General features: G+C 31.7%; 2 protein-coding genes across 15 annotated transcripts in view; one reads left to right on the top strand and one right to left on the bottom strand.

Moving 5' to 3' along the window:
* LOC148609277 (C2 domain-containing protein 5-like) overlaps positions 1-24,951 on the top strand; it is a 71,163-nt gene extending 46,212 nt beyond the window's left edge. For all 12 annotated transcript variants that reach the window (XM_088542742.1, XM_088542738.1, XM_088542733.1 and 9 more), the window contains 12 exons: positions 1,326-1,388; positions 1,696-1,794; positions 13,047-13,151; positions 13,997-14,125; positions 14,896-14,982; positions 15,300-15,389; positions 17,160-17,262; positions 19,931-20,032; positions 20,291-20,334; positions 21,032-21,157; positions 21,728-21,874; positions 22,464-24,951. In XM_088542742.1, coding sequence (XP_088398868.1) covers positions 1,326-1,388; positions 1,696-1,794; positions 13,047-13,151; positions 13,997-14,125; positions 14,896-14,982; positions 15,300-15,389; positions 17,160-17,262; positions 19,931-20,032; positions 20,291-20,334; positions 21,032-21,157; positions 21,728-21,874; positions 22,464-22,601 — 1,233 coding nt within the window. In that variant the 3' untranslated portion in view covers positions 22,602-24,951. The remainder of the gene's footprint in view (positions 1-1,325; positions 1,389-1,695; positions 1,795-13,046; positions 13,152-13,996; positions 14,126-14,895; positions 14,983-15,299; positions 15,390-17,159; positions 17,263-19,930; positions 20,033-20,290; positions 20,335-21,031; positions 21,158-21,727; positions 21,875-22,463) is intronic.
* On the bottom strand, positions 2,425-9,536 carry LOC148609278 (uncharacterized). 3 transcript variants are annotated; one of them, XM_088542747.1, is made up of 7 exons: positions 9,463-9,536; positions 9,044-9,125; positions 7,003-7,130; positions 6,360-6,458; positions 5,231-5,329; positions 3,991-4,092; positions 2,425-3,210 (listed from the first exon to the last, which is right to left on the bottom strand). In XM_088542747.1, exons 2-7 carry the CDS (start codon positions 9,093-9,095, stop codon positions 2,725-2,727), a joined length of 966 nt encoding a protein of 321 aa, XP_088398873.1. In that variant the 5' UTR covers positions 9,096-9,125; positions 9,463-9,536; the 3' UTR covers positions 2,425-2,724. The 3 variants fall into 3 exon arrangements, with proteins under 3 accessions (XP_088398873.1, XP_088398874.1, XP_088398871.1); XM_088542748.1 differs by having other exon boundaries at positions 9,435-9,469; XM_088542745.1 differs by lacking the exon at positions 9,463-9,536 and adding an exon at positions 9,312-9,439.
* Positions 24,952-27,750: the final 2,799 nt, after the last annotated feature.

Here is a 27,750-nt window from a genome sequence, read left to right as displayed (position 1 = left end):
GTACCTGGAGCTAGTCACATCAGCTATGTGTACATTGTGTATGTTTCATTGTACATGGAGCCATTAATATCAGCTACATGTACATTGTGACTGTTTCATTGTACATGAAGCCAGTAACATCTGCTACATGTACATTGTAACTGTTTTATTTACATGGAGTCAGTAACATCAGCTACATGTACATTGTGACTGTTTCATTGTACATGGAGCTAGTCACATCAGCTATATGTACATTGTGACTGTTTCATTGTACATGAAGCCAGTAATATCAGCTACATGTACATTGTGACTGTTTCATTGTACATGAAGCCAGTAACATCAGCTACATATACATTGTAACTGTTTCATTGTACAAGGAATCAGTGACATCAGCTATATGTACATTTTAACTGTTTCATTGTACAAGGAACCAGTGACATCAGCTATATGTACATTTTAACTGTTTCATTGTACAAGGAACCAGTGACATCAGCTATATGTACATTTTAACTGTTTCATTGTACAAGGAACCAGTGACATCAGCTATATGTACATTGTAACTGTTTCATTGTACAAGGAGCCAGTGACATCAGCTACATGTACATTGTGACTGTTTCATTGTACATGGAGCTAGTAACAACAACTATATGTACATTGTGACTGTTCTTCAGTACAGTGTGTTGGACTACTACAAAGCTTTTGATTGGTCAATTATTCTTATCCTAAAATGCATGAAACGTATGCCATCAATCAATTAATTACTATGCAATCAGACCTGAAACATTCATCTAAAAAAAAACCACCATTCTGACAATATAATTTCACTCAAAGAAGGCTTATCTTCTTGAATTATCTCTGCATCAGTGGATATGTTCATTAAATTTAGGTACTTGCCACTAACTGCCTATGAAATAGTTTATTTTATGAAATTGATATGGAAAATGTTGTCTTAATTTCCTAATTCTGATAGTACAAATGCTTTAGTCTAAATACACTGTCAAAGTAGGGAGTCATTTCATACAATGTTTCACCCACTTCCTGAATCTTACAGACACAGACACTTGATTCAAACTCATTCCATACATGTTTGTAATTTGCGCTAAGGTTAAATGCTTGCTTTGTTTGGAAGGTACTAGATGTAGGTCTAAGTTGAAATATTTCTCAGTGACCTACATTTCAAGGTGTCACTTTTATTGACCACTTTTCTATGGAGCAAACATGACATTTTGGCACATGGACAAAACTAGCGACTATACAGTACATAGACTTAGAGATCTTTGAGATTTTCATACTTATAAGTATGAATATTTTCAGTACCTTTAAATATGTGTATTTTATCTTTTCAGACTGCTACTGCTGTATTCCTGTCAGCTCTACCCCCTCCTCCAATACCAAAAGTGTCGGGACCAGTAAGTACTAGTAGATGTATTTATTGGGTCTGCCAACAAAACTGAGTCATAGACTTGTTTTGGATAAACAATACTTGTTAAATCATTCACATCTGAATGAGATAAGACATTCTAATTAAGATGTTGTAAGTTTTCAAGTTTAAATGATACACGTTTCTATTAGTTCCTATTTAGTACTTATTATTTTTATTTTGATCATGTCATATCAGGCCCAGTGTTTAAAGTTTCTAGTCGACTATCACCAATTATATCTGTCCAATTTAAAATGAACTTTATGGAGCCTCTTTTTTATATTGTACCATTTTAGGTAACATCAGATAGGGAGTGTAACCAGCTAACAGATCTACAGAGAAGGATTGTAGAAACAGTACAGAGAAACAAAGAATTTCATGACATTGGTAATTTGGTAGGTAAATTATTTCTTGATGTAGTTTGTGATTCTATATCAATGAATAGGATGGTATTATAACATACTGTAAATGTATTAATTGTCGTGGATGCTAATTGTCGCGGATGCTAATTGTCGCGGATTCTGTCAAGTGAACATATTCACAGTTTCAAAAAAAAGGTTACCGATAGCATTATTTGATGTTAAAAATCAATTTCGTGTGTACCATTTTTTGCAGTTTTCTGTCCACCGCAGACACTGCAAAAATTAGTACATTTACAGTACTTATGCAATTAAAAAGTTAATCAAGGTTTTGCTATTCCGGAACAGATTCAGAAATTTATTTAGAAATAAATGGTTACCATCCAGAAAATTACAATAAGGGGGTTCTTGGCTATCATTTGGTAGTTTTTGTTCAATTTTGCTAAAAAAAAAAAAACACACTGCTCTTTTACACTTACTTCTTCAAGGCTATCAGTATATGTTTGCCAGTGGTTTGTTTTCCTCTAAAGGTTTGTGCTCAGAAGTTCCATGAACTTATTGTTTTATCCAAATGATTGTATGTGTTCTAATTTCTTATATTTATTATTGAGGATTTGAACAATGCTTTGAATGTGTTTTTATTTGGGCCACAAAAAAACCTACATATTTATTGAAAAATTTATTTATGCAATGCAAAATTTCTACATTAAAAATATTCATTCCCCTGGAACATTTACAATTAGCATTAAAGTTCATCACCATTCACAATTTTGTGATACTTGATCTAAAAATTTTAAAGAACAAATGCTTTAATAAAAACATGATTGAATAATGACAGCAAGTCATGCCTAATAGTCATTCATAATTTGTTTTTATTTTGTTCTCAAAGAGACCTTTCTGCTGTAATTTGCTTTACAAATTTAGATATTTATAGAATTGGCTATGAAGCAGTTTCTGTCAGCCATTTTACTTCTGGGTCAACCTCTCAAATACATTCATTTTCATCCTTTCCTTATGCTTTTTAAAGGTTTCTGAAGACAGGTCCTTTTGTTCTGGCTTTGTTTTTGTTGAATCAGTTGACTCTGATTTTTCAGCCTCTACAACAGGGGGTTTGATTTCAGCTATGCCGTTTTTGATTGGTGGTTGCTTGGCAACTTCTTTTTCAAAGTTAAACACATATTCCTTTGGTTCTGATTTTGGATAAACTTTGTCAAATTTGAAAGGTGTGAAAATTTCATCCAGATTTTTTTCAGCTGTATCAAATGCTTTTTTATCTTTCTCTGATGTATCTCCAGAATATTTTTTAAGAATTTCATCGAGCTCTGAATCACCAGTAGAACTGCTTTCCTCAAATTTCATATCAATCACTCTTTCAGGAAATCGTAGCTTGTATGACTTGAAAGCATCTTTTGTTTCTTGGTTTGATGCATAGAATTCAGCATTCTTGTTTATCTGAAACATGTTTAGAAAAATCAAAATACCCAGTAGTAATTTTTCTAATTAATGAAAATAGTATAGAAAAACAGAAATTTTACTTAAATAGTTTTTATACATGTGTCTGTTATTTACCAGTTTTGTTTTAAGAACTGGTTTGTACTCAACTTGGGAAATGTTTTCTATTTGTATTGACCTTGTTGGAACTATGGATATGCCTTCCTTGGAAAAAATATTGTGGATATATTCTTCAACTTATGCCTTATGCCATAAGAAATTTTGTGCAATATTTTTTAAATGCTTCAAAGTTTTTTTTAATTGATTCTACGCTTCTCTTAATACGAAAATTCCAAAATTTAAATTACTGGCCACATAATTTTATCATTGATTTACCACACACTGGCCATTGATGTTGCCTTATTGTACCCCAAACCTGGATGTTTTTTTATTATAAAAGTAGTTTCTTCATATCAATAAAAAATGCAGGCTATGTGTTGGATAAAATGAGGCCCATTGTGGTTCAAAATTCTATTGTGATGTCTGTAAAATTGTAAAAACTTCTCTTTAATGTACGAAATAAAATCATCATAGGTTTATGATGTTGTGTATTGGTTTTGTAAGACCTTTGAAGCATATCATATCAGGTTAAAGAATAAGGATGCACTGAGAAAAAAGGCAAACTTTAACAAAAATACTCTGCAAAATTTAACACCATCTGCAGCCCCATACCATTTTAGGTGTCATTTGAAAGGGTGTGAAAGTCCAAAATGAAAAAAAGAATTTCATGAATGACCCTACCTTGTCTAGCGCATTAACATCCGCACCATGGTCTAGAAGTGCTTGTACAATCCTGTGATGTCCTTTTTGTGATGCTTCATGTAAAGCTGTCATTCCACTAAACTAAACAAATATCATCTCATTTTATAAGAAACATGTTAATGGTTGAATTACAAAATTCATCTGTTATCTCATAGAAATATGAAAAAAATGTTTTTTTACCTGTCAGTTCAAAATAATAATTTAAGCTTCTCACCTGGATGCCAACTCTATTTTTCAAACTCTGGGTAATGGTTAGTAGCTATTTAAGTCTAGAAAAATTTTCACAGAAGTTGGTCAAAGGGGATATTTTTGGGGTGAGGGATTTCCACACGATTACTTACATCAGGGAAATAAAACAATGACCTAAAAATAAAACAGCTAATCCAAAACAAATAATTTTGACTGTTCATTTGTCAGAAAGAAAAACATTTGAATTTATATGATTTAAGCACTTGTACTTTCCCAGGAACCTTCTGACAATAGACATATATCTCCTTTCTTGCAGCTTTCAGACAATAGTTACATTGTCCTTCCTCCAGCCAAAGAGTTAAATTAATGACTGTAATCATGTTAAATTAAAATAAAAATACTAACAAGTAGGCGAATACCATAACTGGTGTGTTTTAGTAGTCTGTAGTTAAAACATATTTTTTGGTCATTCCCTCCGTGGGACTCAAATTTCGTACCACTGTGACATCTATGGCAACACTGTCTGCACTAAGTCCAGTGCCCTAGACCACTATTTGATGTCACAGCGGTACGAGTTCGAGTCCCATGGAGGGAACGACCAAGAAATATGTACAAATGGGTCAAATGTTGAAGGTGTGTTTTTGGGACTTATGATTACAAAATGAGAAACCGTTTGGATTTCCTTATATATTCAAATACTGATTTAAATATTCTTACATTTTGATCATATATCAGTCTACCTAAAAACACCCAAATAATATCCAAAAAATATTTTTTCTGGACTTATTAATTAGTAATTAGTGTATTGCTAAGCAATCCCCCAAAATTAGAAAAGCAAAATTTTTTGCTTTAAATTGCAAAATTTAATAACTATCATAATAACCCACCATATGTTATGTTTTTCAAGAATTAAAATCTCAAATCTACAAATTAAATTCATTTATGATTAAGGGAGCACTTTCAATTTTTGGGGGTATTTTATCTTGATACAAGGCAGGACATGCCATTGACATATTTGTAGTTAACAGACCTTTGACATAGCATTGACCTTGCAGTTGTGTCGTAATAACTCTCTGACAATTTCTAAGTTTCCATTTTTGGCTGCTAAACACAAAGCTGTTTGTCCAGCCTGGAATATAAAGAAAAAAATGACGAAGTCTGTATTTGTAAAACACAATGCTGCTTGTCTACCCTGGAATACAAAATATGGTTAGTATTCATAAAACTTCTCTTCGATCATATTGTTGTCATAGGTTGTAATGTTCAAAAATTTTAAAATGGGAGATCCCCCTCTCAAACTTTTGTCAAAGGGAGAGATTAGCCAAGTTTTTGTTATCACGGCATGTTTTGACAAGAATTAAAGTTATCTGTTACAGTTTTAAGCTGAACATTTAGAATAAGATGGGAGAGAATTATCTGATAATGCCACTATACATCCCACTTTGATATGGTCATGAAAGTGTGGGATTGTTGAATTTTTCATGAAGTATCAGGAGGCTTGTGCTAAAAGTGTGAGACTTAATGCCTATTTTGAATTATGAACAAACTGTAATGGTTATTGAATTTATTGACTCTACCTCTTTGCCTTACTACTTCTCAGACTTGTATTAAGTTGGTATTTTTTAACCGAGTGGTGATACTGATATCAAAGTTATTGATCATAATAGATCAAGTTTATAATATTCACCTGCTTGATGTATTCTCATGTTAATATTCACCTGCTTGTTGTATTCTCATGTTAATATTCACCTGCTTGTTGTATTCTCATGTTAATATTCACCTGCTTGATGTATTCTCATGTTAATATTCACCTGCTTGATGTATTCTCATGTTAATATTCACCTGCTTGATGTATTCTCTTGTTAATATTCACCTGCTTGATGTATTCTCATGTTAATATTCACCTGCTTGATGTATTCTCATGTTATTTCCATGTGTTGACTATATAAAGTATAAGCTACTACTTGTATTTTTACATGAAATGAAAGTAAATTTTGTTTATCTGTAACAGGAATACTTATGGTCAAATTACATTGACAGAGAAATGAAAAAAATGATATTGACAGCAGATCTAGCCTACGTGGGTGCCACTTGTAAAATATCTGTACTGTGTATGTAGACTGTCCCTCCCCTTCCCTGACAGCATTCCTGCTACTTACATTATTAACAGAGTTGACAGAAGATCCAGACCTCAGCAATGCCACCACAATATCTGTACTGTCTACATAGGATGCCATCAGTATTGGTGTCATTCCATTCTTGAAATAGATATTTTAAAGATATATAGGAATGTATGACTGCAGGTTGTAGAGATGACATGTTTTAGTGATCTATTCTGAAGTCACCTAAATTATAGCATCTTCCACTTAGTTGAGAAAATCACTTGTAACATTCATTCCATAGGTATTTGAGTGTAAGTCAGTTGTCAAGTTTATTACCTGAAGAAGTTCATCTGGTGATGGTTGTTATTGTATGTGCTGTTAGTATGTTTTCTTAAAATCAAATCATTGACAGAAGTATTATTTGAAGGAAGGCTTCCTGAAACAATATCCATACTATAGTTTATAGTTGTGAGCCAAAAAAATATTATAATAAAGAATATCTTCAGTCTTTGCTAGTTTTAGCTGCACCAACTATGTAAGACATGTAGCTGTATGACTTTTAACCTCATGGATTTCTGTGATATCTGTAATGAACACAGGAACTGTTTGACCAAATTAATTTGTCAAAGTTTTCATTTTCATTGTGTCATATAAACTGACAGAAAAAAATGTTAAGCTTGGTGATAAATAGTAAACTTACTCTGTCAGGTAAATTAACATCTATGCCATCGTTAATTAAATTTCTGACAGCTCCAGCATCCTTTCTCTGTAAGGCAGCCCAGAACTGTAGTGTCATATGATCTTCTATAGGGTTAGACATTGCCATTCCTTTTCAATGGAATTATTAAATGAGAATTTATAGTTATATGTCTGTCTGTCTGTTTGATTATTTATTTGCCTGTATGTGTACTTATTTTGTAAAGACAACTCCTTTTCAGTCATTCAAGGGTTGAAGATGTATATGAAGCATAATTATTATATGTTGTTTACAAAGGAAGGTTGATAGGCTTTACTTGGTTAAATGTTAAAGAAAAAAAAATCATCAATGATGAATGAATATAATTTTAATTATGCGAAGATGGTTCTTTTTAAAGAATAATGGTGCATAAAAATTTTGTACTGCAATCGTTCTATTTCAACAACAGCAATGTGTCGACAGTATATACCAGGTATATTGATGATTTACTGTCACTGACAGTATATAACATTTTGGTTCCAACTACTTTTCTACCCTTGTATGAACTACCTGTTTATCGTAGAGTAAAAAAATATGGGGCCACTACTAAATGAGAAATGTAATAAACAAGTATAAAAATGAAACTTGATTTAAGAAATGATCGAGATAGCAGTATAAAGAGATTAACAGTATACTGACTAGAAATTAAAACAAAATTGGCATGAATTGAAAAAAAGAATGCTTGGCAAATGCTTCTAGGCCTTATCCGTTCATTGTTTTTGTATCAAGTCAATACAGTGTTATTTTCTATATTATTGTTAAATACTATCAAAGGGGCATAATACAGTGAAGTGTAAACATTCTCTATCCCTTTTGTTGAATTTCTAGATAGAATTTCTTATACAGTCTATAAAATAGAATTGTTGATAAATTAAAATAGAACTTATATTCTGCAATATTTAAAACCACTCTTGTAATGAAGTTTTGAAAACATGAAAGTTTCTATATGATAAATTGTATTTTACACGTAGTTTATCATTAGATGTAGAAAGCTTAAAATTTCAAAGATGGTCTAGACAGTTGTGGTTACAGGATGCCAATTTATTTTCAAAAATTATTTTTTGTCACTTGAACTATAAAATCTGTTGCCACCCAGTTTATCAAGTTTATATCAGGTTTAGTTATTGTCTGGATTACTAATCTCTTTGCTGGAGGATATTAATGGTATTTAAGACATTAACTTTTCAAATAAGCCGCTATATCATTAAATGGTTGACCGACTTACAGTTATTGTCATGGTAAATCCTGTATAGCATTTAGAGAGATTTTCTTGTTTTAAATAATTCAGATATTAGTGTCTTGGGCTCCTAGTACCAGTAATTTTCCTTGGTGAGGGGCGAAGGCAGAAGTTCCCGAGGATACTCACCAGTCCAGTAGTCAGACCTATCACAATTACATCATAAATCATTTACCAAAATATGCAGCATCACAAAATTCAAAATACTAAAACATATTGGCTTCATTAATTCATTCATTCCTTCTGTTTGTTACATAGAGGGGTACCCATTTAGTATTTTTGCATTTTGGTAAGGTGTTTATCATGTTATGAACAAAAAGTGATATTGAAGACTTCATTCCACTTTATTCCTCATAATTCATCTGTTAGTTTTATTGTGCTTTGTTTTTGTCAGAGATTACCAAATAAGTTAAATTCGCCACAAATCAAAGTAATTTCTTATACACTTTACATTGCCTCCAATCTCAGTGGTTCTGCCCAGAATGATTTGAATTTCACCACTGTTCAGCATTTGTTTTTTTCTTATGCAAACTACGTGAATGTTATAGCTGAAAATGACTTTTGCTTATTAGAAATTTTTTATTGGGATACTAGTTATATAAAGTTAAAAAGGAAGAAAGACAAACAGTGCATACATTCAGTATCACATAGAGGAATATTTTTAATTTAATTTCTACACAAGTATTAATGAGAGAAACACACAAATATAAGTAAATTTAATATGTACTTGAAGAAGAATAAATAATAATAAGTATTAATTATACTCACGCTCCCTTATGGCAAATATATCCACTTTCGGTGTGGTTTTTTCTGATGCCATGTTGAGTCAAAGTTATATTCTATTGAATTTCTGAAATCAAGAAAGAAATAATCATATTGTTTTATCACAAAAAAATCACTTCACTGTTGATATATTCTTTTGAGAGGTTTTGTCATTAAAATTTCAAACACTATTATCCAATAAAAACTTATTGCTGAATTAATGCTCGAAATAAAAAAATAATACCACTTAAAATCACTTCAACCATCCAAATACCTGTTTTAAATCCAAAGTCCTGTTTTTCAGATTGAAATATTTAGTCCCTAAAAGTCGTATAAATTCAAATATTTCCATAAACTAGAAAGTTCTGTTTCACTGTCTCAGTAGCTAAATTTTTACCTGTAAGGTGTAACAAGACTTTACATACCTGGATACTGAGTTAGAATGTTAACACACCTTTGTATTACGATTTTTCTCTGAGGTGTTTGCTTCAATAAACCATTAATCTTTAGATGATGTTGTCATAGCTCCAAGGTATCATGTACTGTCACAACATCCAAATGATACATTTTTGTGTGGATATTAGTCTGTATGGTGTTAACATGTAGAATTTTCTAGAAAGAAAATAGAAATAATAAGATAATATTGTCTAATTCAAAGTATTCAGTGAAATCTGTCTAAACTGAACTGTGAATAATGTGATAGCCTGTCTAAACCAGACACTTAGTAAACTCCCTTTATTTATAAGTGTATTTTGAACCTTTATAAACCTAACACCTGTCAAACTAGAAATGATTTGATTTAAATAGGTCTCACTGTATTTATTTCATAGAATTTAATTCTAAAAAACAAGGTATTTGAGTTTTGAATTACAGGTATTTTGGATTTAAGAAAATAAGTGAAATAATTATTTATAAAACTGACCCCTACTAAGGGTGTTAGTCATGACATCATGACTTAGAGGGGTTAGTAAGTTCTTTGACTTTTGTTATCCTACTAACCCTACCCCTTAACCATGCCGGCATGACTAACCCCCTTAGTAAGGGTTAGTTTTACAAATTTATTTTTTGTCATTTTCCTAATTATAAATAATTCCAAATTCAAACAACACCTTGATCAACCGAAAATCTGATTTTCTTTTAATGAAGATCCCATCTAAATCTGTATAAATAAAAATCATAGAAAATGAAGTCTAACTTCATAAATCATTGATATGAATTGATGTTTGTAGAAGATAGTGTTTCACATAATTGATCTCTAAATACTAGTTATTTTCTCTCGCAATTTAATTCTTCAAAAAAAATCCCTTAGTTCTTAAAACCCTAAAGGTACATGAGGAGGGTAACAAGCAGAATACTTCTGAAAAGCATAATCTGATCCCTACAGGATAAGATGATGTCATCATGAATGTAATTTATAAACTGGAGGAAATATTAAATGCAAAATTTTTGCAACTATTGAATTGTATTTGGATGCAGGTTATTGTTGAAGATTTAGTCAATCTGTCCTTTGATATTTTGTCATATGATGTCATCCTCGAGTCAGATGCATGTTTTGGGTGTGGATGAGATTTTATAATTTGACATAGTTCATCATGGTCACATTGAGTTTGTCCTGAGGATAAACATTGTACAAGGTGATTTTAGGTGGATCTGTCTGTATTTAAGCAATACACGTACATGTATTACATTAGATTATAAAAATAAGAATTTGTTTGAATGAAAATTTTCCTACTTTTAAATTTTCTCTTAGTAACATTTAGACCATAGGCTTGTTCTTCCCATCTTGTACATTTTTATTGACAATATATTCTAGAAAATATATTTTTGAATTATTTCTCTCATATACTGTGTATATAACATATATAGTTGTCTTCAATCCTGTTGTTAATTTCCTTCAGCCTTAAAAAATAATTTAAATTTGGTTGACATTAGTATGAAAGGATATAAAATTATGTTCTTAGGTATAACTAACATGTCTGCTTACTAATATCTGTCTAGGTTTATATGTATGTTGTATGGAACATATTCCAGCAGTCTGCACGTGCAATGTATGAAACAGTTTTAGTCCTTTAATTCTGAAATAAGTTCTTATAGTTTGTTTTTTTTCAAGAAATGTCCCCAAAATGTCCTGAAAAATCATAACTGTATGAAATACAACTAACCACATAAAAACCCTGATACCATCATTAATGTTAATTGGTATATTTAATCTGAGTCAGTAATTAATGGGTCCTCAGGCATAGAACTAAGTTTTAGTTGTTGTAGGTGACAATGATACCATTGCAGCCTCCCATTGTAATACAGTCTGTTGGAAGACCCTAAAAAGATGAAAGATTAATATATCAAGGGCCTAGAATCTTCTAATGATTCAGCTATATGACCAATATGTTATGCTGTTTCGAGTCAAAAGTCGTGACGCTAAAGTTGTTCATGTAACAGATCGATAAATGTTGATCCTTAATTCCCCATTATCTATTTTTTATTGGGTAAACTTGAGAAGTAATGAAATGTGATCCCTGTGGTCTACAAGCATGTTTTAACTCCTTCACTTCCTAGGAGAGAATTTAGTGATGTAAAGTATGCAGCTTTAACCCATATCATGGAAGAATTTTTCAGTCATTCATATTTGATATTTGTTACTAACAGATGTCAGTGTATATACATCATTTCTAATAAAGATATTTGCTGTAATTTATTTGCATAAATCACACCTTAAAGTGCTTTGAGGGCATAAAGACAATTTCCCTTGAATCCATGTAAATATTCAATATTAATATAACTCTGTAAAAATTACATGACTGGACATCATTTAAAAAAAACAAATACCTGTAGCAAATCATTAAAAATTCTTCTTTTAAGGTAATTAAAGGCATTGATTTAGAAAACCTGAATACTTTTTTTTCTTTTTTGATAGTTAATAAAACAAGTATTTTATGGTTTGAAGTAGTTAGGTTAGATAATTTTGACATGCTTATTAAATCCTGCATTTGACATTTCCTAATTTTAAAGGTTTAAAGGTATTAACTTTTTTATATCTCTGCTAGACAGTTCTGGAGTATATTGCCAAATATTCCTTATGAACTTTGATCTGAGTTGGACAAAATAGTAATACCAGGCAGACACTAAATTCCAATGGATATTCTAATGGGTTTCATGAATATCAGTTTCATTAACTACTCATAATCTTTGGAATGCTTGACAAAAAGATGGATAAAATCAACTTTATACACTCAAGAGAATTTTTAGAGTGATCTAAATACAAGTTACAAGGATTATTTTGTTATTGTGCAGGACATGTTTATGTATTTACTCTTGGTTTAGAGACAATCAGAAAATTGAATCACACTTGCTGCCCTAATATTTTGTGTGGAGTGTCCTATGTGTATATATGTGGTCCTGAATGGTCCCATATATTGTATCAAATGATATGGTTCAAGCTACAGCCAAATTTGCTTGTGAAAAAGAAAAGCAAGAAGGCCTATGGAATCAATAATCAAAGTACTTTTGCCTCATGTGAAACTCATGTCCCTAATCTGTCACACTTTTGTTTTAGAATATTTTCAAACTACAACAGCATCTGTAGGGCCATGAAAAGTCAAAGTTTTTTTATGATGTATGATATAATGAGAATAGGTATGGTGAATATATAAAAGAGACTACAATCCTAGCGGAATGAAAATGTCTGCTTTAGGCCAGCATTGGTCTTCAATGAACGATGAGGAAACCCTCACACCATAGATGTGGGGGTTCCTCTTTGTTTTGTATACCTTTCAAGAGTTATGAACTGTATTTACTTGGAAAAATTATTATTTAGAGGTACCAGTATCTTAGATGACCAGATTGACTCTCTATGTCTTAATGCTGTTAAGTCACGGTAAGGTTGTATGGTTAGTAGTAGATGGTTCACATATGTAATTTCTTCAGTGTGTGCCAATGTATTGGATATATTTTTCATTTTTTACGAAGGTACTTTGGTAAGAAGTTAAGAGTGAATATTTTATTTTTGCAGGACACAGGTCAGACAAGTCCTAGAAGTCAGCTGACTGATGATAGTGAAGATGATGTATCTGATCTGGAGATATCTACAGGGAACAAAGATACATTCATACTAGAGGTTTGTATTTATACTGTGATGGTAATTCAGTGTTTTTTTATATCTTTCCACCATAAGAATCAGTATTCATATATATGTACTAACTTTTATTCTTGTAACACATGTTTATCATTTATTATTTGTTCTTTTCAGCGAATAACAAAGACCTGCTCGTAATTTTTCATTAGTTATTAGCACAATTTGCACTATTTACACATTTAAGTAGAACCGGTGCACAGAGTCAACTGTTATCATGATACATTTTTTTTTTTACCAAAAAACAGTTTACACATTTAGAAAATTAGGATTACTTATGTAGATGTGTATGATACACTCTTAGTTTCATTTAACTCGTTGATGAAATTATGAATTTTTATTTATATTTCTTGATTATTGATTGTGAGTAGTTAAAAGAGCTTTACAAGGTACCATTTGTCATGTTTATGAGTTACATGTCAACACTGTACAAGATCAAGTTCACAAGTTTCAAAGCTACAACTGAAAATTGATGAATTACAAAGTAAAATGATAGAATTTGAATCACTTTGACATTATGTACATAATGCTTTGTGAATTACAAGTATTTATACCCCTAGAAGAAAATTTTATAGGGTATATCATCTGTACATATTTCTTGTATAAAGTGCAACTCTTTGTAAAGTGCTCAAGGGATTTTGATGAAATTCTGTAGGAATGTTGTGCACCATATGTAGGTGTGCATGAAGTAATATAATTATTGTTGAAGTACTCCATAGACAGATAATGCAACCTAAGGTTTTAATATTTATCATTATTTGAAGTGGAGGAAATTTTATTTTTGAGCTTGCTCACAGTATTTTTAGTTTTAATGTGTATTTCATTATTAGGTTGATGATACTAAGGACCAGAACATAGCATCATTACTGAAGGATTCTGTCTTACCAGAATGGTTCCAGATGTGTAATACACAGAAAATACCAGGAACTACACACCAAAACATGATCTGTAATTTACAGGTAGAAAATTTATATTTTATAGGAAAAATAAATTATGCAAGCATAGAAAATAAGCTTTAAAGAAGGGATGAATGTCCATGAATCATTTCCATTTTGTAGGAGAAATCAATGCTGTCAGTTTATAGTAGAAAATTTTAAAAATTTGTGAAAAACTTCTAAGATTATTGTACCATTCGTATAATTATTTTGAAAGTCTTATTTCCAAGCTTTGTAATGGTACATGTATATATATGCACCTTTACAACATCATTTTTCCTTGGAATTCACAGTAAAACTTCTGAAAATAATTTTTTAACATATAAAATAAGGTATACATTAGAAGTGATTAGTGATGTCCTAGACTTTGTCCATCGTCTTTAAATTCACTTTTGAGACAAATTTTATAATAGATTGTATATGAAATTGACACTTCACAAGAGATAATTATGATTTGGTTGATTTGCAAGGAAGATAAATGAATATTTTTTTTTAAATACACAGTTATAAAAAGGACTATAGTAATGTAAATATACAGCATATGGAGACCAAAAACAGTCATTTGTTTGAGTTTTTTTTGGTATTTTTTGTATTTTTTGTATCTTTTATCACCCATGCCATTGGTGGTGTCTGAAAAAAATCTGCTGTGACATGGATTTAATATAATTCCAGCTACCTTATAATGATACAAATATATTTTTAAATAAAACAGGAAAAAAGAACAACTAAGTTCTAAAGAGTTTATACATGTATCTCTCCCCATGACTAATGAACATTTTTTTTTACAACTTTAGATGTTCACACAAGTGTTTAGGAGAGAATTTAATCCAGCTATCACCAGTAACAGTGCTTTATCAGATATGTTTGAAAATCTTATAAAAGTGAGTTTATGAGTCTCAAAATTAATTGTTTGAAATGATTTTATGGTTTCTCTTGATGAAAAAAGGAATAGAATAAAGTGCATTATCAATAATTTGTTAACAATCTAATGAACATATGTGTTACTTCATAGAAATTATAATTGTTTTATTAGATGTTCCCTTCTTTGTCAAATACTATTGCCATCTGAGAACCACTCAGTAGTAATATAAAAAATTGAATGACTGAAAACTCTTGTTCCATCTTCTCCCATCATTTCATTTCCTAGTACATATTGTAGTCAAAAATCATGATGTTCTACAAAATTATTCTATTTCAGAAAATATGTTTTAAGTTGAGAAAGATGGCTCCATGTTGTGTGTGTAATCTAGACTTTAATGTTGATCTTCCTGAGGAAAATGAAATACAGGTAATGTATTCTGTTTTTATTGATATTACCATTAAGTGTATCAGATGTCCCTAAGGGTATTCACCAGCCCAGTGGTCAGACTTGTCTTACCCAGAATTATATCATTTATCATTTAACTAATTTGCAGTATCACAAATTTCCAAAACTCTAAATTACTAAGGCTTCTTTAATTGTTTGCACATGGTAGAATCTCTCTGTGATTGATTTGGGTTCCTATTTTGATAATTTAGGTTTTGAGTACTTCTTGTAGACAATTATTTTTATATTCCTGCTCCGGGGGAGAGGGGGATATTTTTTTTTTACATTTTCTGTGTTTTTTTTCTATCAAGGTTGTCTCAGCAGCTACTGGTCACATTGGCATGAAATTTCATCACATTCTTTCTGTACATCTTGTTGAGAGACATTTTCATAAAAATTTCGACAACAACTTTCTGATTACCAAGGACTTAGTTTATTTTTTTACTCTATATTTTTGAAAGTTGAAATTTCTGTCACACTTTTCTCATCAACTACTCATATCAGCAGCTTTAAATTTTAACTTTCTTGCTGTGTGTATGCCATATGATGGATCCATATTTGGACAAATTTGTCAAGAACCTCCTGTTTACCTAGGACTTAGTTTATTTTCAATATATTGTGACTGGAAGCGGGAGTATTACTAGTGAGCCACCACCTACAGATATCTTATTGGATTTAGAACTTTGAAATTCTTCCTATGTATTTGATTGTAATGCTGCTAATGAGAGTTTACTTCTTGAAACACATGTATAGCATATTAATATCTGCAGTATAAATATGATTAGTACTTTTATATTTACAATCAAAATTAAACTTTTTAGCTATAGTGACTTGTTTCAGCAAGTATCGTTTTTAGGTCATTGCTTATATTATACTGTTAAAGGTTTTGGTACTAAAAAGGAAATATTCAGCATTGAATGTTCTACATGAAATAATCTGTCTACATTTTTCACAATGTCATGATTTGTCTTACACAGGAAAAATCCATGTTTTATAACATATGGAAACATATGTTTTAGACCAATATGGAAATTTACGTTTATGTGCCTATAAAATTACATGGAAGCAAATTTTTTTTCCTAAATTATATGAAAACCATACCTTATCATACATTAAGTCCTATGAAAGATATATTATTACCATTTTATTTTTATATGCCAGTACCTTTTTAAATGAATTAAATTGTTTGTCATAAACATATATTTTTCAGGTGTTTTCAAAACATATGAAAAATATATGTTGTAATTTTTTCTGTGTACAGCACATATGTGAAGCCACACGGATTTTGTAAATTGTATATGAAACTTCTTACAAATAAGCTAATGTAATAAAATTATGTTGCCACAAAAGTAAAGTCATCACTGTAAAGGGTTTGCAGTCAACACCATAAACTTATTGATCATTATGGTGTAGCCATCTTCACCCTGAGAACAAATTTATTTGTGATGCTGTAGTTTCATCTTTCGTTTAAAACTGGTATTAATTCTCATGAGCGACTTGGTGGGTATTTCTAGAAAAGCAGAGGATACTGGTATATGCTTACCCTACCAGTGTACCTGGTCCATACTCCCAGTTTATGTGCTCATTTATTCTTTAGTTTCTGTATGTACTCGTATAGTTAATTTGTGTTATTTATAATGTTTATTCTGTTTTGTCAGTCTAGTTTTGTCAGTGTAGTTTTGTAAGTATAGTTTTTGTCCCTTAATTAATGACTAACCTCATTCTGATGGTCTACTTACCTTTACTTTACAGATAAGTCTGACCGGGATATGTGTTGGACTTAGTGAAGTTTCTACCAGGAATTCTTCCAGTATAGACCTACCCATTGTTGGCAAAAACAACCTTTTAAAAACAAGTAAGTAGGAAACAGCAACTGAGTATTTTTCACAAAACTAGGAAAAATAATAAATAAAATATTGCTTTGGAAATCACTTTCATAAGGAATATGGAGTTGGCAAAAATAACACTACATGTGGATGCAAAAGAAAATAAATTGTTTGTGATATTCTGAACATTGACTCTATAACATTCCAATATTATGATGGTATGAACTGAAATGTCTTTATTTCAAGTATTTCTGAGTAATAAGGATATAGCAGACTACTTATATACTGTAAAGGGGTAACATACAAATTGTACGATTTTGCATTGTATTGACCATTCGTGATTGGATAAAACCATTGTTCCAAATAACCGAAGCAGCAATATGCAAATGAGTATGATACACAGAAAATCTATCTGCCATTGATGAAAATATCTCAATGAACAATATGCAAATGTCCATAAAAGGAAAATCCATCCACCAATGAGATTGACATTGAGACTAATATAGAACTTTCAAACAATTTGACCTGAATGTCCTGACAAAGATAATTCAAACACATCAATGGCCAGTGTTTACATTTGACCTGAACACCAAGACAAAAATAGATTTTACCTAGTAACTACCAAATAATTTCCAAATAAACTTTGAAGAAATATAGTTTCCTGCAAAGATTAATTTATTTCTCCATAATATAGGTAAGCGAAATCATACAAAAATGTTATAAGCTCCTGTAACCATCTATAATTATTTAGAGAGTCAGTAGATCTGTTGGAAGGATTTGTTGGAACGCCTCACCCTCCAACAAAATCTACTGATTGTCTAAATAACCATAGACGGTCACCTGAGAGCTTATAACTTAAATTACAAGTTCAAGCTCTGAAATTGATAAAACTAACTTTTTATCATATACATATCCCACAAATGAATCATGTACGGTGATACATGACTACTAACAATTATATACTGTTCACAAATACAAAATCATTAAATTAAGCTATAGCACATAAGTAAATAAATCTCTTAAAATTGTACCAAAAACAGCCAAACCCTTGATGGAAGGTTTGGATTGATTTTAGAAGTTGTGACTAATTTGAGGGCCACAAAGGGGCCACTTTGATTCTTGTCAAATTCTTAGCCTATGTCAAATTTAATTGCAATTGCAATTCAAAGCTGTATCTATCTTGAATGGTGTGACCATATTTGCCCTTACTGTTCAGGGTTCAACCTCTGTGGTTGCATGAAGCTGCCCCTGTGTATCATTTTTAGCTCACCTGGCCAAAGGCCAAGTGAGCTTATGCCATCACTTGGTGTCCGTCGTAGGCATTGTCATGGACAAATTATTAAAAATCTTCTTATCTGAAACTACTTGACCAGCAGGATGTAAACTTGGTATGATTGCTTCTTAGGGTGTTTTGCACAAAATGACCTTTGGGATTTTTGATCCATGAAAAAGAAACATGGCCGCTGTAACTGAAAATAGAACATAGGGGTCTGAATTGCAAATAACCTAAAAAAACCGTTGCCTGTGAAATTCTGGCATGGGATGATATCATTCAGCATCATGAGATGGACCTATTCTGAAATTTTCAAAACCATTTGTCAACTGATGTGGGAGTTACGGCCCCTAATACAGTTTTTATGGTTGTTTTTCACATGTACAACTTTGAAAATCTTCTCCTCTAAAACCATCAATTGATCATTTAATGAAAATAGGCATATTTGTCCTTTAGTGTATTGTGCACAAAATAACTGTTGTGAATTTTAATCTGTGAATAGATATGGCTTCATCTACTAAAAATGGAAAATAGGGGGATGGAAGACAGTTCTTTGAAAATAATTTAAAAATTGTTGCCTTTTGCAAAATTTTGGTTCAGGTCATAAAAATACTATTGAAAGCGTTTCCTGCATTTGACAATTCACTTGATTTTAACTGTTTCATTCCTCAAGTTTTTCAAAAAAAGCAAATGGTTAACCAGGTGAGTGATTCAGGCTCTCGTGAGCCTCTAGTTAACTCACCTGGCCAAAGGCCATCTGAGCTGTTGCCATCACTTGGCGTACATCATCATCATCGTCCATCGTTGTTGTCTGTCGTCGTTGTAAACAATTGTACAAAACTCTTCTCCCCTGCAACTACTTGACTGATTAGAACCAAACTTGGTATAAATGTTCCTTGGGGTATCCTGCATAGAATTGATGTCGGGATTTTTGATCCATCAAAAAACATGGCCCCCATTACTAAAAATAGAACATAGGGGTCAGACAGTAGTTTTTTGCATATATCTCAAAACCGTTAGGTTTAGCCAAACTCTTTCAATTGCTGAAATGATCCTTTGTTATAACGCCATCAAAGGTCTTCAAGGATTAAAGTTGTCAGGCAACTCCTTGTAAGAATTATTGCCCTTGAAAGATGATTTTTTTTTTTTTTTTTTTTTTTTTTGGTACAGTTTTTAGCCAATATCTTGAAATTTATAATAGATAGAAAGAAACTTTCAATTGCTGAAATGATCCTTATGATAAGTCCTACCAAAGTCTTCTTGAGTCAAAATTGTTGGACATCTTGTTAAATTTATTTCCCTTGAAAGACAAACTTTAACAAGGTGAGCAATTCAGGCTCCTGGGAGCCTCTTGTTTTTTAATAACTTAGCTAGATGAAAAGTCAAATATATATTAAATAGCAATCATATTTATATTTGATTAGCTACTAGTGAGACCAGTAAGGGAAGTGATCATGATGATATGATGTTCCAAATGGAGGAGCTATCTGATACTTCATCACTCAGTATACAGGGATCCAGTCGAGGTAGGTCTGCTACATTCAAATTTCATTTCAGCATTGTATAAGCATCAATACTACTACATGTAATACAAAGAATAAACAAGCTCAGCAGCTTATAATTAAAACAATGCAATGCAAAGAAAGTTTTAGTTTCAGTGTAAAACGTATTTAAGCTAGTTATACCATAAAATTGACATTTTATCACATAAACCATTTTTTTAAAGTTGAATTTTCAATACTTAGAAATAAGAATTTTTAGGACTTTTTTTATGCTTTAAACAGGACCAAAACAGCTGAAGTCTGACCATAGCCGACTATTTCCACATGTAAGTATAGCATCATTAATAGTTCACATGCACTTTAAAGCCCAGTAAATGTACCTCATATTTTCTAGGTTTTTAATATCTGTTGTTTATTGTAAAAGCTTTTTTAGGGTTTTAGGTAATTACAACTTTTTTTTTTATTATACCTCCACTCAATGAGTGGGTGGTGTATTGGAATCACCTTGTCTGTCTATCTGTCCATCCTTCATCTGAAGTCTGTCACTATTTACCCTGGCTCCCAATGCATGGGTTGATTTCAAATTTGGTGTGAGGTTTTACATGGATTGGGCATACATTGTAGGTTAGGGAACTACCATTTTATTTTTATGGGGCTAGGATTAAATTTGAAAATTTGATCCCAGCCCCCCATAGAAATCAAATGTTTGCTCTATTACTGGCAAATGTCATCTTCTTGTACAATGTATTTCTATTATGACAATGTGTGCAGTTTCATGCATTACAGTGTTCAGAATAATTTTGTATTGATTATGGTGATAAATTCATAATTGGGCACTTTTGTTTGAAATAGATGTATAAATTGTGGTTCACATTGTGATAGTAAAGAAACCTTTATGTTATTTCATAATTAGATAGGATATCAGCATTTATAATTGTAAGTATGTTGTACATTTGTCTGAATATTACATAAAAACCATATACTGTATAATGTTAAGTGAATGAGTTTTGTTGATGTTTTTAGGTATTTCCTAAGCACAGGATCGGGGTTGAATTGACTCCACTGTCATACATTCAGGGAGCAAGGATAGAAAGATATCTAGGGCATTATAACTTTTTCTTTATCAGGGAAACTGGAGCACTTAGAGAAGTATGTTTATAAAAATGAAAATAAACATTTTGTACAGATGACTATGCGTTAGATGTATCCTGTCAGTAATGTTAGTTAAAAGTTAATACATTTGTATACACATTTTAAAAAAAACATGAATATAGTGATATATACACTGCACATTTAGTCTTTAATGAATGTCTAAAATATTAATTGTAAATAACAGTCCTATAAATATCCTTTGCATAAAAAAGTTGGAAATAATTTTTGCCAGCTTGGAACTTTCTGTTTAAAAGAAGAAGAAATAAACTAGAAATGGTAAATACAAGTAGAATGAGTTTTCTTGGACACGCTCAACATGCTTTACAAACATTTGTATATTCTGTGAAGGTATTATTGTGCGTGGAGTATCAGTTTTCAAAATTTTCTCAGGTTGGTTAAACTATGAAATTTGGTTCCAACAAAAAAGAAATTTCCCATTCCTTTGTATGATATCAAATCCACAAGGTCAAGAATCTACAAACTGGTGCTTTTTTTCTTTAACCACACACAGTGGTACCTACCAATAAAAGAACTCTCACAATAATTAACTGTATTACTTTTTTTCAGATAGGTGGTTTAGGTGGGTTTATGCAGACATTTATTGCTGAGGTTTTATCCAATGTTAGAGCCACTGTTTCTGGGCTTGGTGGAAATGGTTTAGTGGCTTATAGAATGACACAGTGTGTTCTGATGTGTAATCATCACAAAAACCAGGTAATTGTCCAATATAGAATGACACAGTGTGTTCTGATGTGTAGTCCTCATAAAAACCAGGTAATTGTCCAATATAGAATGACACATTGTGTTCTGATGTGTAATCCTCATAAAAATCAGGTAATTGTCCAATATAGAATGACACAGTGTGTTCAGATGTGTAGTCCTCACAAAAACCAGGTAATTGTCCAATATAGAATGACACAGTGTGTTCAGATGTGTATTCCTCACAAAAACCAGGTAGTTGTCCAATATAGAATGACACAGTGTGCTCTGATGTGTAATCCTAAAAAAAACCAGGTAATTGTCCAAAATAGACAGACCCTGATACGTCTATCTAGTATTCATATCTGAAATGAGCCTAGATTTTTTTACTGTTAAAAAAAATGAAATGGAGTTATAGGCAGTTTGTACTGTACAGAGTTGTCTTATTTAGATTAAGCCATTGATGTGAATTTCTGTTATTTCTGATTGTGTTTTAGGTCATGTTACTGGCAAAAGGTTTTTTAACAGCACTTTAAATACATCTCAACCATCAAGTACAGTATATCAGTAGTACATGTGTATTAAAACAAATCTATTTTTACAGGCACAATGTTTGATCAACGTCAGAGGTGACACTGTCAGTTTTAGTTATGATAATGAAATTTTTCCTGTGTCGTCAGAACCATCCAGGAAGAATAGTGACTCCCCGATAATTATAAACACGGAGAGAATTAACAGCTGATAGTTAGTTTAAAGTATGGTAACACCATGATATGTATTTTATATAGATACTAAAGATACTTTGAAAATCTTCTACTGTGAAATCTTACCAAAAGAATTCTTCAGCTATAGCCCATAACCAATGTTTTGAGGAAAGTAGTCATAGGTCAATTTTTAAGAAGAAAATTTCTTATTGTCAATGTTGGGCTTAAGCTGATTATCTGCAATTGAACTTTGATGTATGTCTGACATTTGGTGAAATTGGATTGACCCTGCAGGATTTATTTTAAACAAAACAACCTATAACCTGTCAGTCAGTATTTGTTGCTTAATTGCCTGTGATGATGGTCCAAGGTAGGACTACAACTGGTCAGACAAATTTACATATTGGTATTAGTAGGACAAGGGCCTTCATCAACAGTTAAAATAAGGGTAACTTTATTATACAGTTCTTAAAGTATATGCTGCTTTGTATTTCAAAGGACAGTGAGGCCACTTAGGTTTAAAATACAAAAACCTATATAACAAACAATAAATGCTCTGGTCAGAGTTTTTAAGTTGGCCTATAGATGTTTGATCTGTATGATGACACACACTGCCAATGAATTATTGAATTATGGGTTGTATAATATTTTATTAAATTAATCAATGGTTTTGAAATAGTCCTGTGGTCTGTTGCGTTATTAGGAAGATCTTATTGTAGAGTCTTCTGTCTGTCCAATTTCAATGGTCTCCAGTGACAACCTGAGAATGCATCAATGATTTTTTAAAATTTTTGCACAGTTGTTAAGTATCATAAAATAAAGGATAAGTTCATTTTTCTTCAAATTTAAAAAAATGTACTTTTCAAGTTAGGCCATTCAATGACAAGTATCCAATGAAAAAATATAGAAATTGAAAGAAAAATACTATCGGTAGTTATGATGACCTGCTAACTCGACAAGAAACTGCAAACTGATGATGTATCCCTGACTTGACCTATTAACAGATAACCAGAGGGACTCTTGGGTTATTGAATAAACAGCTGGTCTTAGATAAGACAGCATGAACTCTTAGAGAAGTAATCAACAAATGCCAGTTATTAAAATAATTGTTATGTTAAGTTAATTTTTCAACAAAATTCAAAATGTAGTTTTTGAGTTAGTCTATTTTGAACATTTTGCCGTCCCCCTTTTTTCACCATTACTTGGCAGGGTATCACTTAATGTTCCATTAATGTCCTATTTTTATTTGAAGATTTCTATAAAAAGGTTTTTTTTTTTCTTTATGTGAAACAACATAATATATTGGTAGGTCTACTTAGTGGAAATTTATGCGAGGAGACCTACCTAAATGAAACTCTGAATAAACCAGAAACATGTTATAACCAGATAACTATGTCAGTTTTAATGTGAAAGTACCTTTGTTCATGGGTACCAATTTTTGTGGTATAGGGGAATATGATTAATTGTGGATTCTTGAATTAGTTGATTTGACAACTCTATCATACAAACAAATGGAAAATTTCCTTTTTGTTGGGAACCAATTTCATGGTTTACCAAACACATGAAATCCACAAATATTGGTACCCAATGAACAGTAATACTCTCATAGTATTAACCTGATTAAACCAAACATCTGCTAGTATGAAAAGGGTACAGTTTAGACAGATTTTACTGTACATATCAAATGGAGTGTTTTTGTCAGAAAAAAAATTAAAAATACCGAATCATAAAGAGAATAAAGTTTTTGTCATAACAAAAATATGAAAATACCTCAAGAATGCGGCTTTTGATGAGTAATTTTATTGCACCATATCTTTAACAAGGCATTTACTTATTCTGTACTCTAAAGAGTAATACTCTATGTTAATCAAGATTTAAGATTTATTATATTATCAGGAGGCTACATGGAACCTAATTCTTGATCCTCAGCCCTAGGAAGTATGAGGCAAAACATTTTCCTTGCTTTTGTTGTGATTTAGGTTTTACCCAATCATTTTTCCTTGTGGAGTCAAATTCTAGAATCTATGAATAGGCTTTGTATGTGTCTGCATTTCATGCCTAACCTTTAGATTCATTGAAATCTGTTTAATGGTTTATGAGGACTGTCAGGATACAAGGATAGAGAGATTGACAGGAAGGTTAGGTATCATTTGTAGATTACTGTCAGATGCTTGCAAAGAGAAATCTTCATAATTTAACATGTTGAATGGAGATATCACTCTGTAATGGCACTAATATTCTTTGTTAATAATAATACATTACTCTAGTAAGAGAACTTGAAAATGAATTCTATGTGGCCTTTTGTAATGTTTGTTACTGCCTGGTGTTAATTTTGTTTTTATTTTGTACATATGCAAAATATCAAGATTAAAGAAGTAAAAACCACAAGTTTTCTTGTATTATTATTATGATTTAGGAAAGGTTGATTTGTTATATTCAGGTTAATTTTAGTTTTAGAACCAGGGCAGGACCAGTTAGGTTGTTTCCAACTGTCCTGTATTTATAGGACTGCAAAAATTTCATATGGTATATCACTGTGACATTGTCTGTAGACAATTGGTTTTTGCACAATAACTTGAAAATCAGTTAGTTGATGTGTATAAAATATGGCAAGGTTCCAAATCATGATATTTAATTTGAGGGTATTGTCCCAACCAGTTTAGAATTAAGGAAAAAAAATGAGGATTTTATAGAATTTAACTATCCAAATCCAGGAAAAGCATAGATATGTTTATGATATTGGATATATGGTTAGACTTGAACCTTTTATAAATTAGGGGCCAAAAACGTTTTCCTTTTGTCCTGACAATAAATTGAGTAAAAGTTAATGGATCACATCTCACAACTCATATGATATGCCAGAGCTTGCCAAAACTACGCAGACTTTTTGTATTGCACTGGAATGCTAACAAATAGGCTTCTGGAACAGAGTTATGTTGCTACAAGATTGATTGAAGTCATCACTACAGAAGTTTTATGGTCGTCATTATGAACTCATGGATCGTAATGGTGTATCCATCTGTGACATGATAACTAATTTATTCAACGTGTCATAGTTTTCCTTTCCTCGTTTGTCTACCCTGGACTGGATTTTTTATTAGCAACTAGGCGGGTGTTTCTAGAAAAGCAATGGACGCTTACCTTACCGGTGCACCTGGTCCACGCTCCCAGTTTTTAGTGGAGTCTGAGTTGCTCATTTGCTTTTGTTACTTTGTATGTGTGATTTTAGTTTCTTCATGTTCCTTGTTGTGTATGTCCGTTTTCCATGTCTGGTCTTTGTCCGTGGATTACATTCTTTTGATTACTGCTATAAGCTTGGTTCCCTTGATTATTATTTGAAATTGTACCACAAGGTGCCATACCATATAAAGAAAGGTGAGGAACACAGAGCCACAAAGTAATTACTTCAATTCTGTTTTTTTTTTCACTTATTATATTTCCATAACCATTAGGTTTAGCTAAATTCTTTCAATTGCTGAAATGATTCTTATTTTAAGGCCTACAAAAGTCTCCAGGGATCAAAGTTGTCAGACGACTCTTTGTAGGAGTAATTGCCCTTGAAAGATGAAAAAAGACGTTTTTTTTATGTACAGCTTTCAGCCAATGTCTTAAAAGAAACTTTCAAGAGATGCAATGATCCTTATGATAAGTCCTACAAAAGTCTTCTTCAGTAAAATTTTTGGGTAACTCCTTGTTAAATTTATTGCCATTGAAAGACAAAATTTAACCAGGTGAGCGATTCATGCTCCTGGAAGCCTCTTGTTTCAGCTGATTTTAATGTTTTTCGTAATTTGTTCCACTTTACAAGGGTTTTAAGAAGATACTTGGAAGTTAACTCCATCATTAAGGATTTTTACTGTTCATGTTCAGTCATAGAAAATTTGCCCAGTGACCCCACTTTACTTTTGTTAATTTCATTCAACATGCTTAAAATGTTATTTGATTTTTTTTGGGTCCAAGTCCTCGTTATTTCTTCTAGGTTTTAATAGATAAAACATACTAAGACAAAACCTATGGAAAATCAAGATGCTTATATCTGAAAAACGAAAACACTGACCCATCAACTCTTTCTTCTTGTATTGTTCTAACATGAAAGATCTTGATAGATTTCACCAACCTATTAAATCCTTGCTATCCTTAACCAGAGCAGCAAATATCCTTAACTGTTTTTACTGAAATTGAATTTCAAAATATTGTGCAATATTGTATCCAAATCATTTATTGTGTCCATAATGAATTGCAAGTCCCCAAGTTTTAGTGTGTCGAAAAGTGCCCATACTTCCCCAAATGAACAGAGGTCAAGTGGGTGTGGTTGTATCATGCTGCACTCAGTGAAGCTATTTATAGCTTGCTCGCAATCAAAATTGAAGCCGGTAGCAAGTTTGAATGGTGTGTCCATATTTGCCCCCAACTGTCTGCAATCATATCATACTGTGACATGCAAAGCATTTTATTTTCTGTTGCCATTTGTTATACAGACTTTCCTTTTGACTATTGTCTAGATATTATAGGTTCAGTCATTTGTGATAACCCTTAATTTGCTAAGTTCACGCCAACTAATAGTTAATCCAGCAGGCTTATTTTAGAATATATTGGGATTTTAGGTTCAATCCCTGGATGAATCAAGACTTTCAAAATGTTGGCCACTGCTTTACCACCAAGCATGCAGTTTTTAGAATTGATTTGTTGCCGAGTAGCAGAAAATGTGAGTGGGGTTACATGTCTATCCACAGGCTCTTGCTTCTTTGAGCTAGCACAATGAAAATCTGGTTCAGCATGTTTGACTAGTACAAATGTAAGTACAAAGCAGGGTCTGTCTGATTGGTAAACTTTCTTGTCCTAAGATAAATGAAATATCTACCATAGGATGTTAAACCATAATCAATCAATGTCACCATTTTCCTTAACAATTTATGGTTCAACAACTGTATAGTTTTATCAAGTTGTTCGTTCATGAAGCATTTTATTATTCATATTAATAAGGGTTTTTTTTTTTTTTTTTTTTTTTTTTTAAAGTTCTGTATTTTTAAGTGTTATGCTTTTGGTCAATAGTTTTACAATTAAATTTGAAATATTGTTACCAGTAATTTTTTGTGAACTTCATTTGGATTTTTCCTCTGAAAGGAGGTATTAGGTACTGAACTGTAATAAAAAATTCTCTAAAGATTATTGCATTAACTTACAAAT

This window comes from Perna viridis, chromosome 8 (genome assembly GCF_037379345.1).
Source record: "Perna viridis isolate PV_CMFRI_1.1 ecotype Kerala chromosome 8, ASM3737934v1, whole genome shotgun sequence".
Lineage (NCBI taxonomy): Eukaryota > Metazoa > Mollusca > Bivalvia > Mytilida > Mytilidae > Perna > Perna viridis.
The sequence above is the reverse complement of the archived record's forward strand: the minus strand, read 5'-3'. Positions and strand labels throughout refer to the sequence as shown.

Bases quoted from the DNA above. Each gene is read 5' to 3' on its own strand.
- LOC148609278 (XM_088542747.1), bottom strand. From the start codon at position 9,095: ATGGCATCAGAAAAAACCACACCGAAAGTGGATATATTTGCCATAAGG. The intron at 6,459-7,002 runs GTAAGTTTACTA...ATCTATTTCAAG, and splicing joins ATGTTAATTTACCTGACAGA to AATGGAATGACACCAATACT. The intron at 3,211-3,990 runs GTAGGGTCATTC...AACATGTTTCAG, and splicing joins ATGTTAATGCGCTAGACAAG to ATAAACAAGAATGCTGAATT.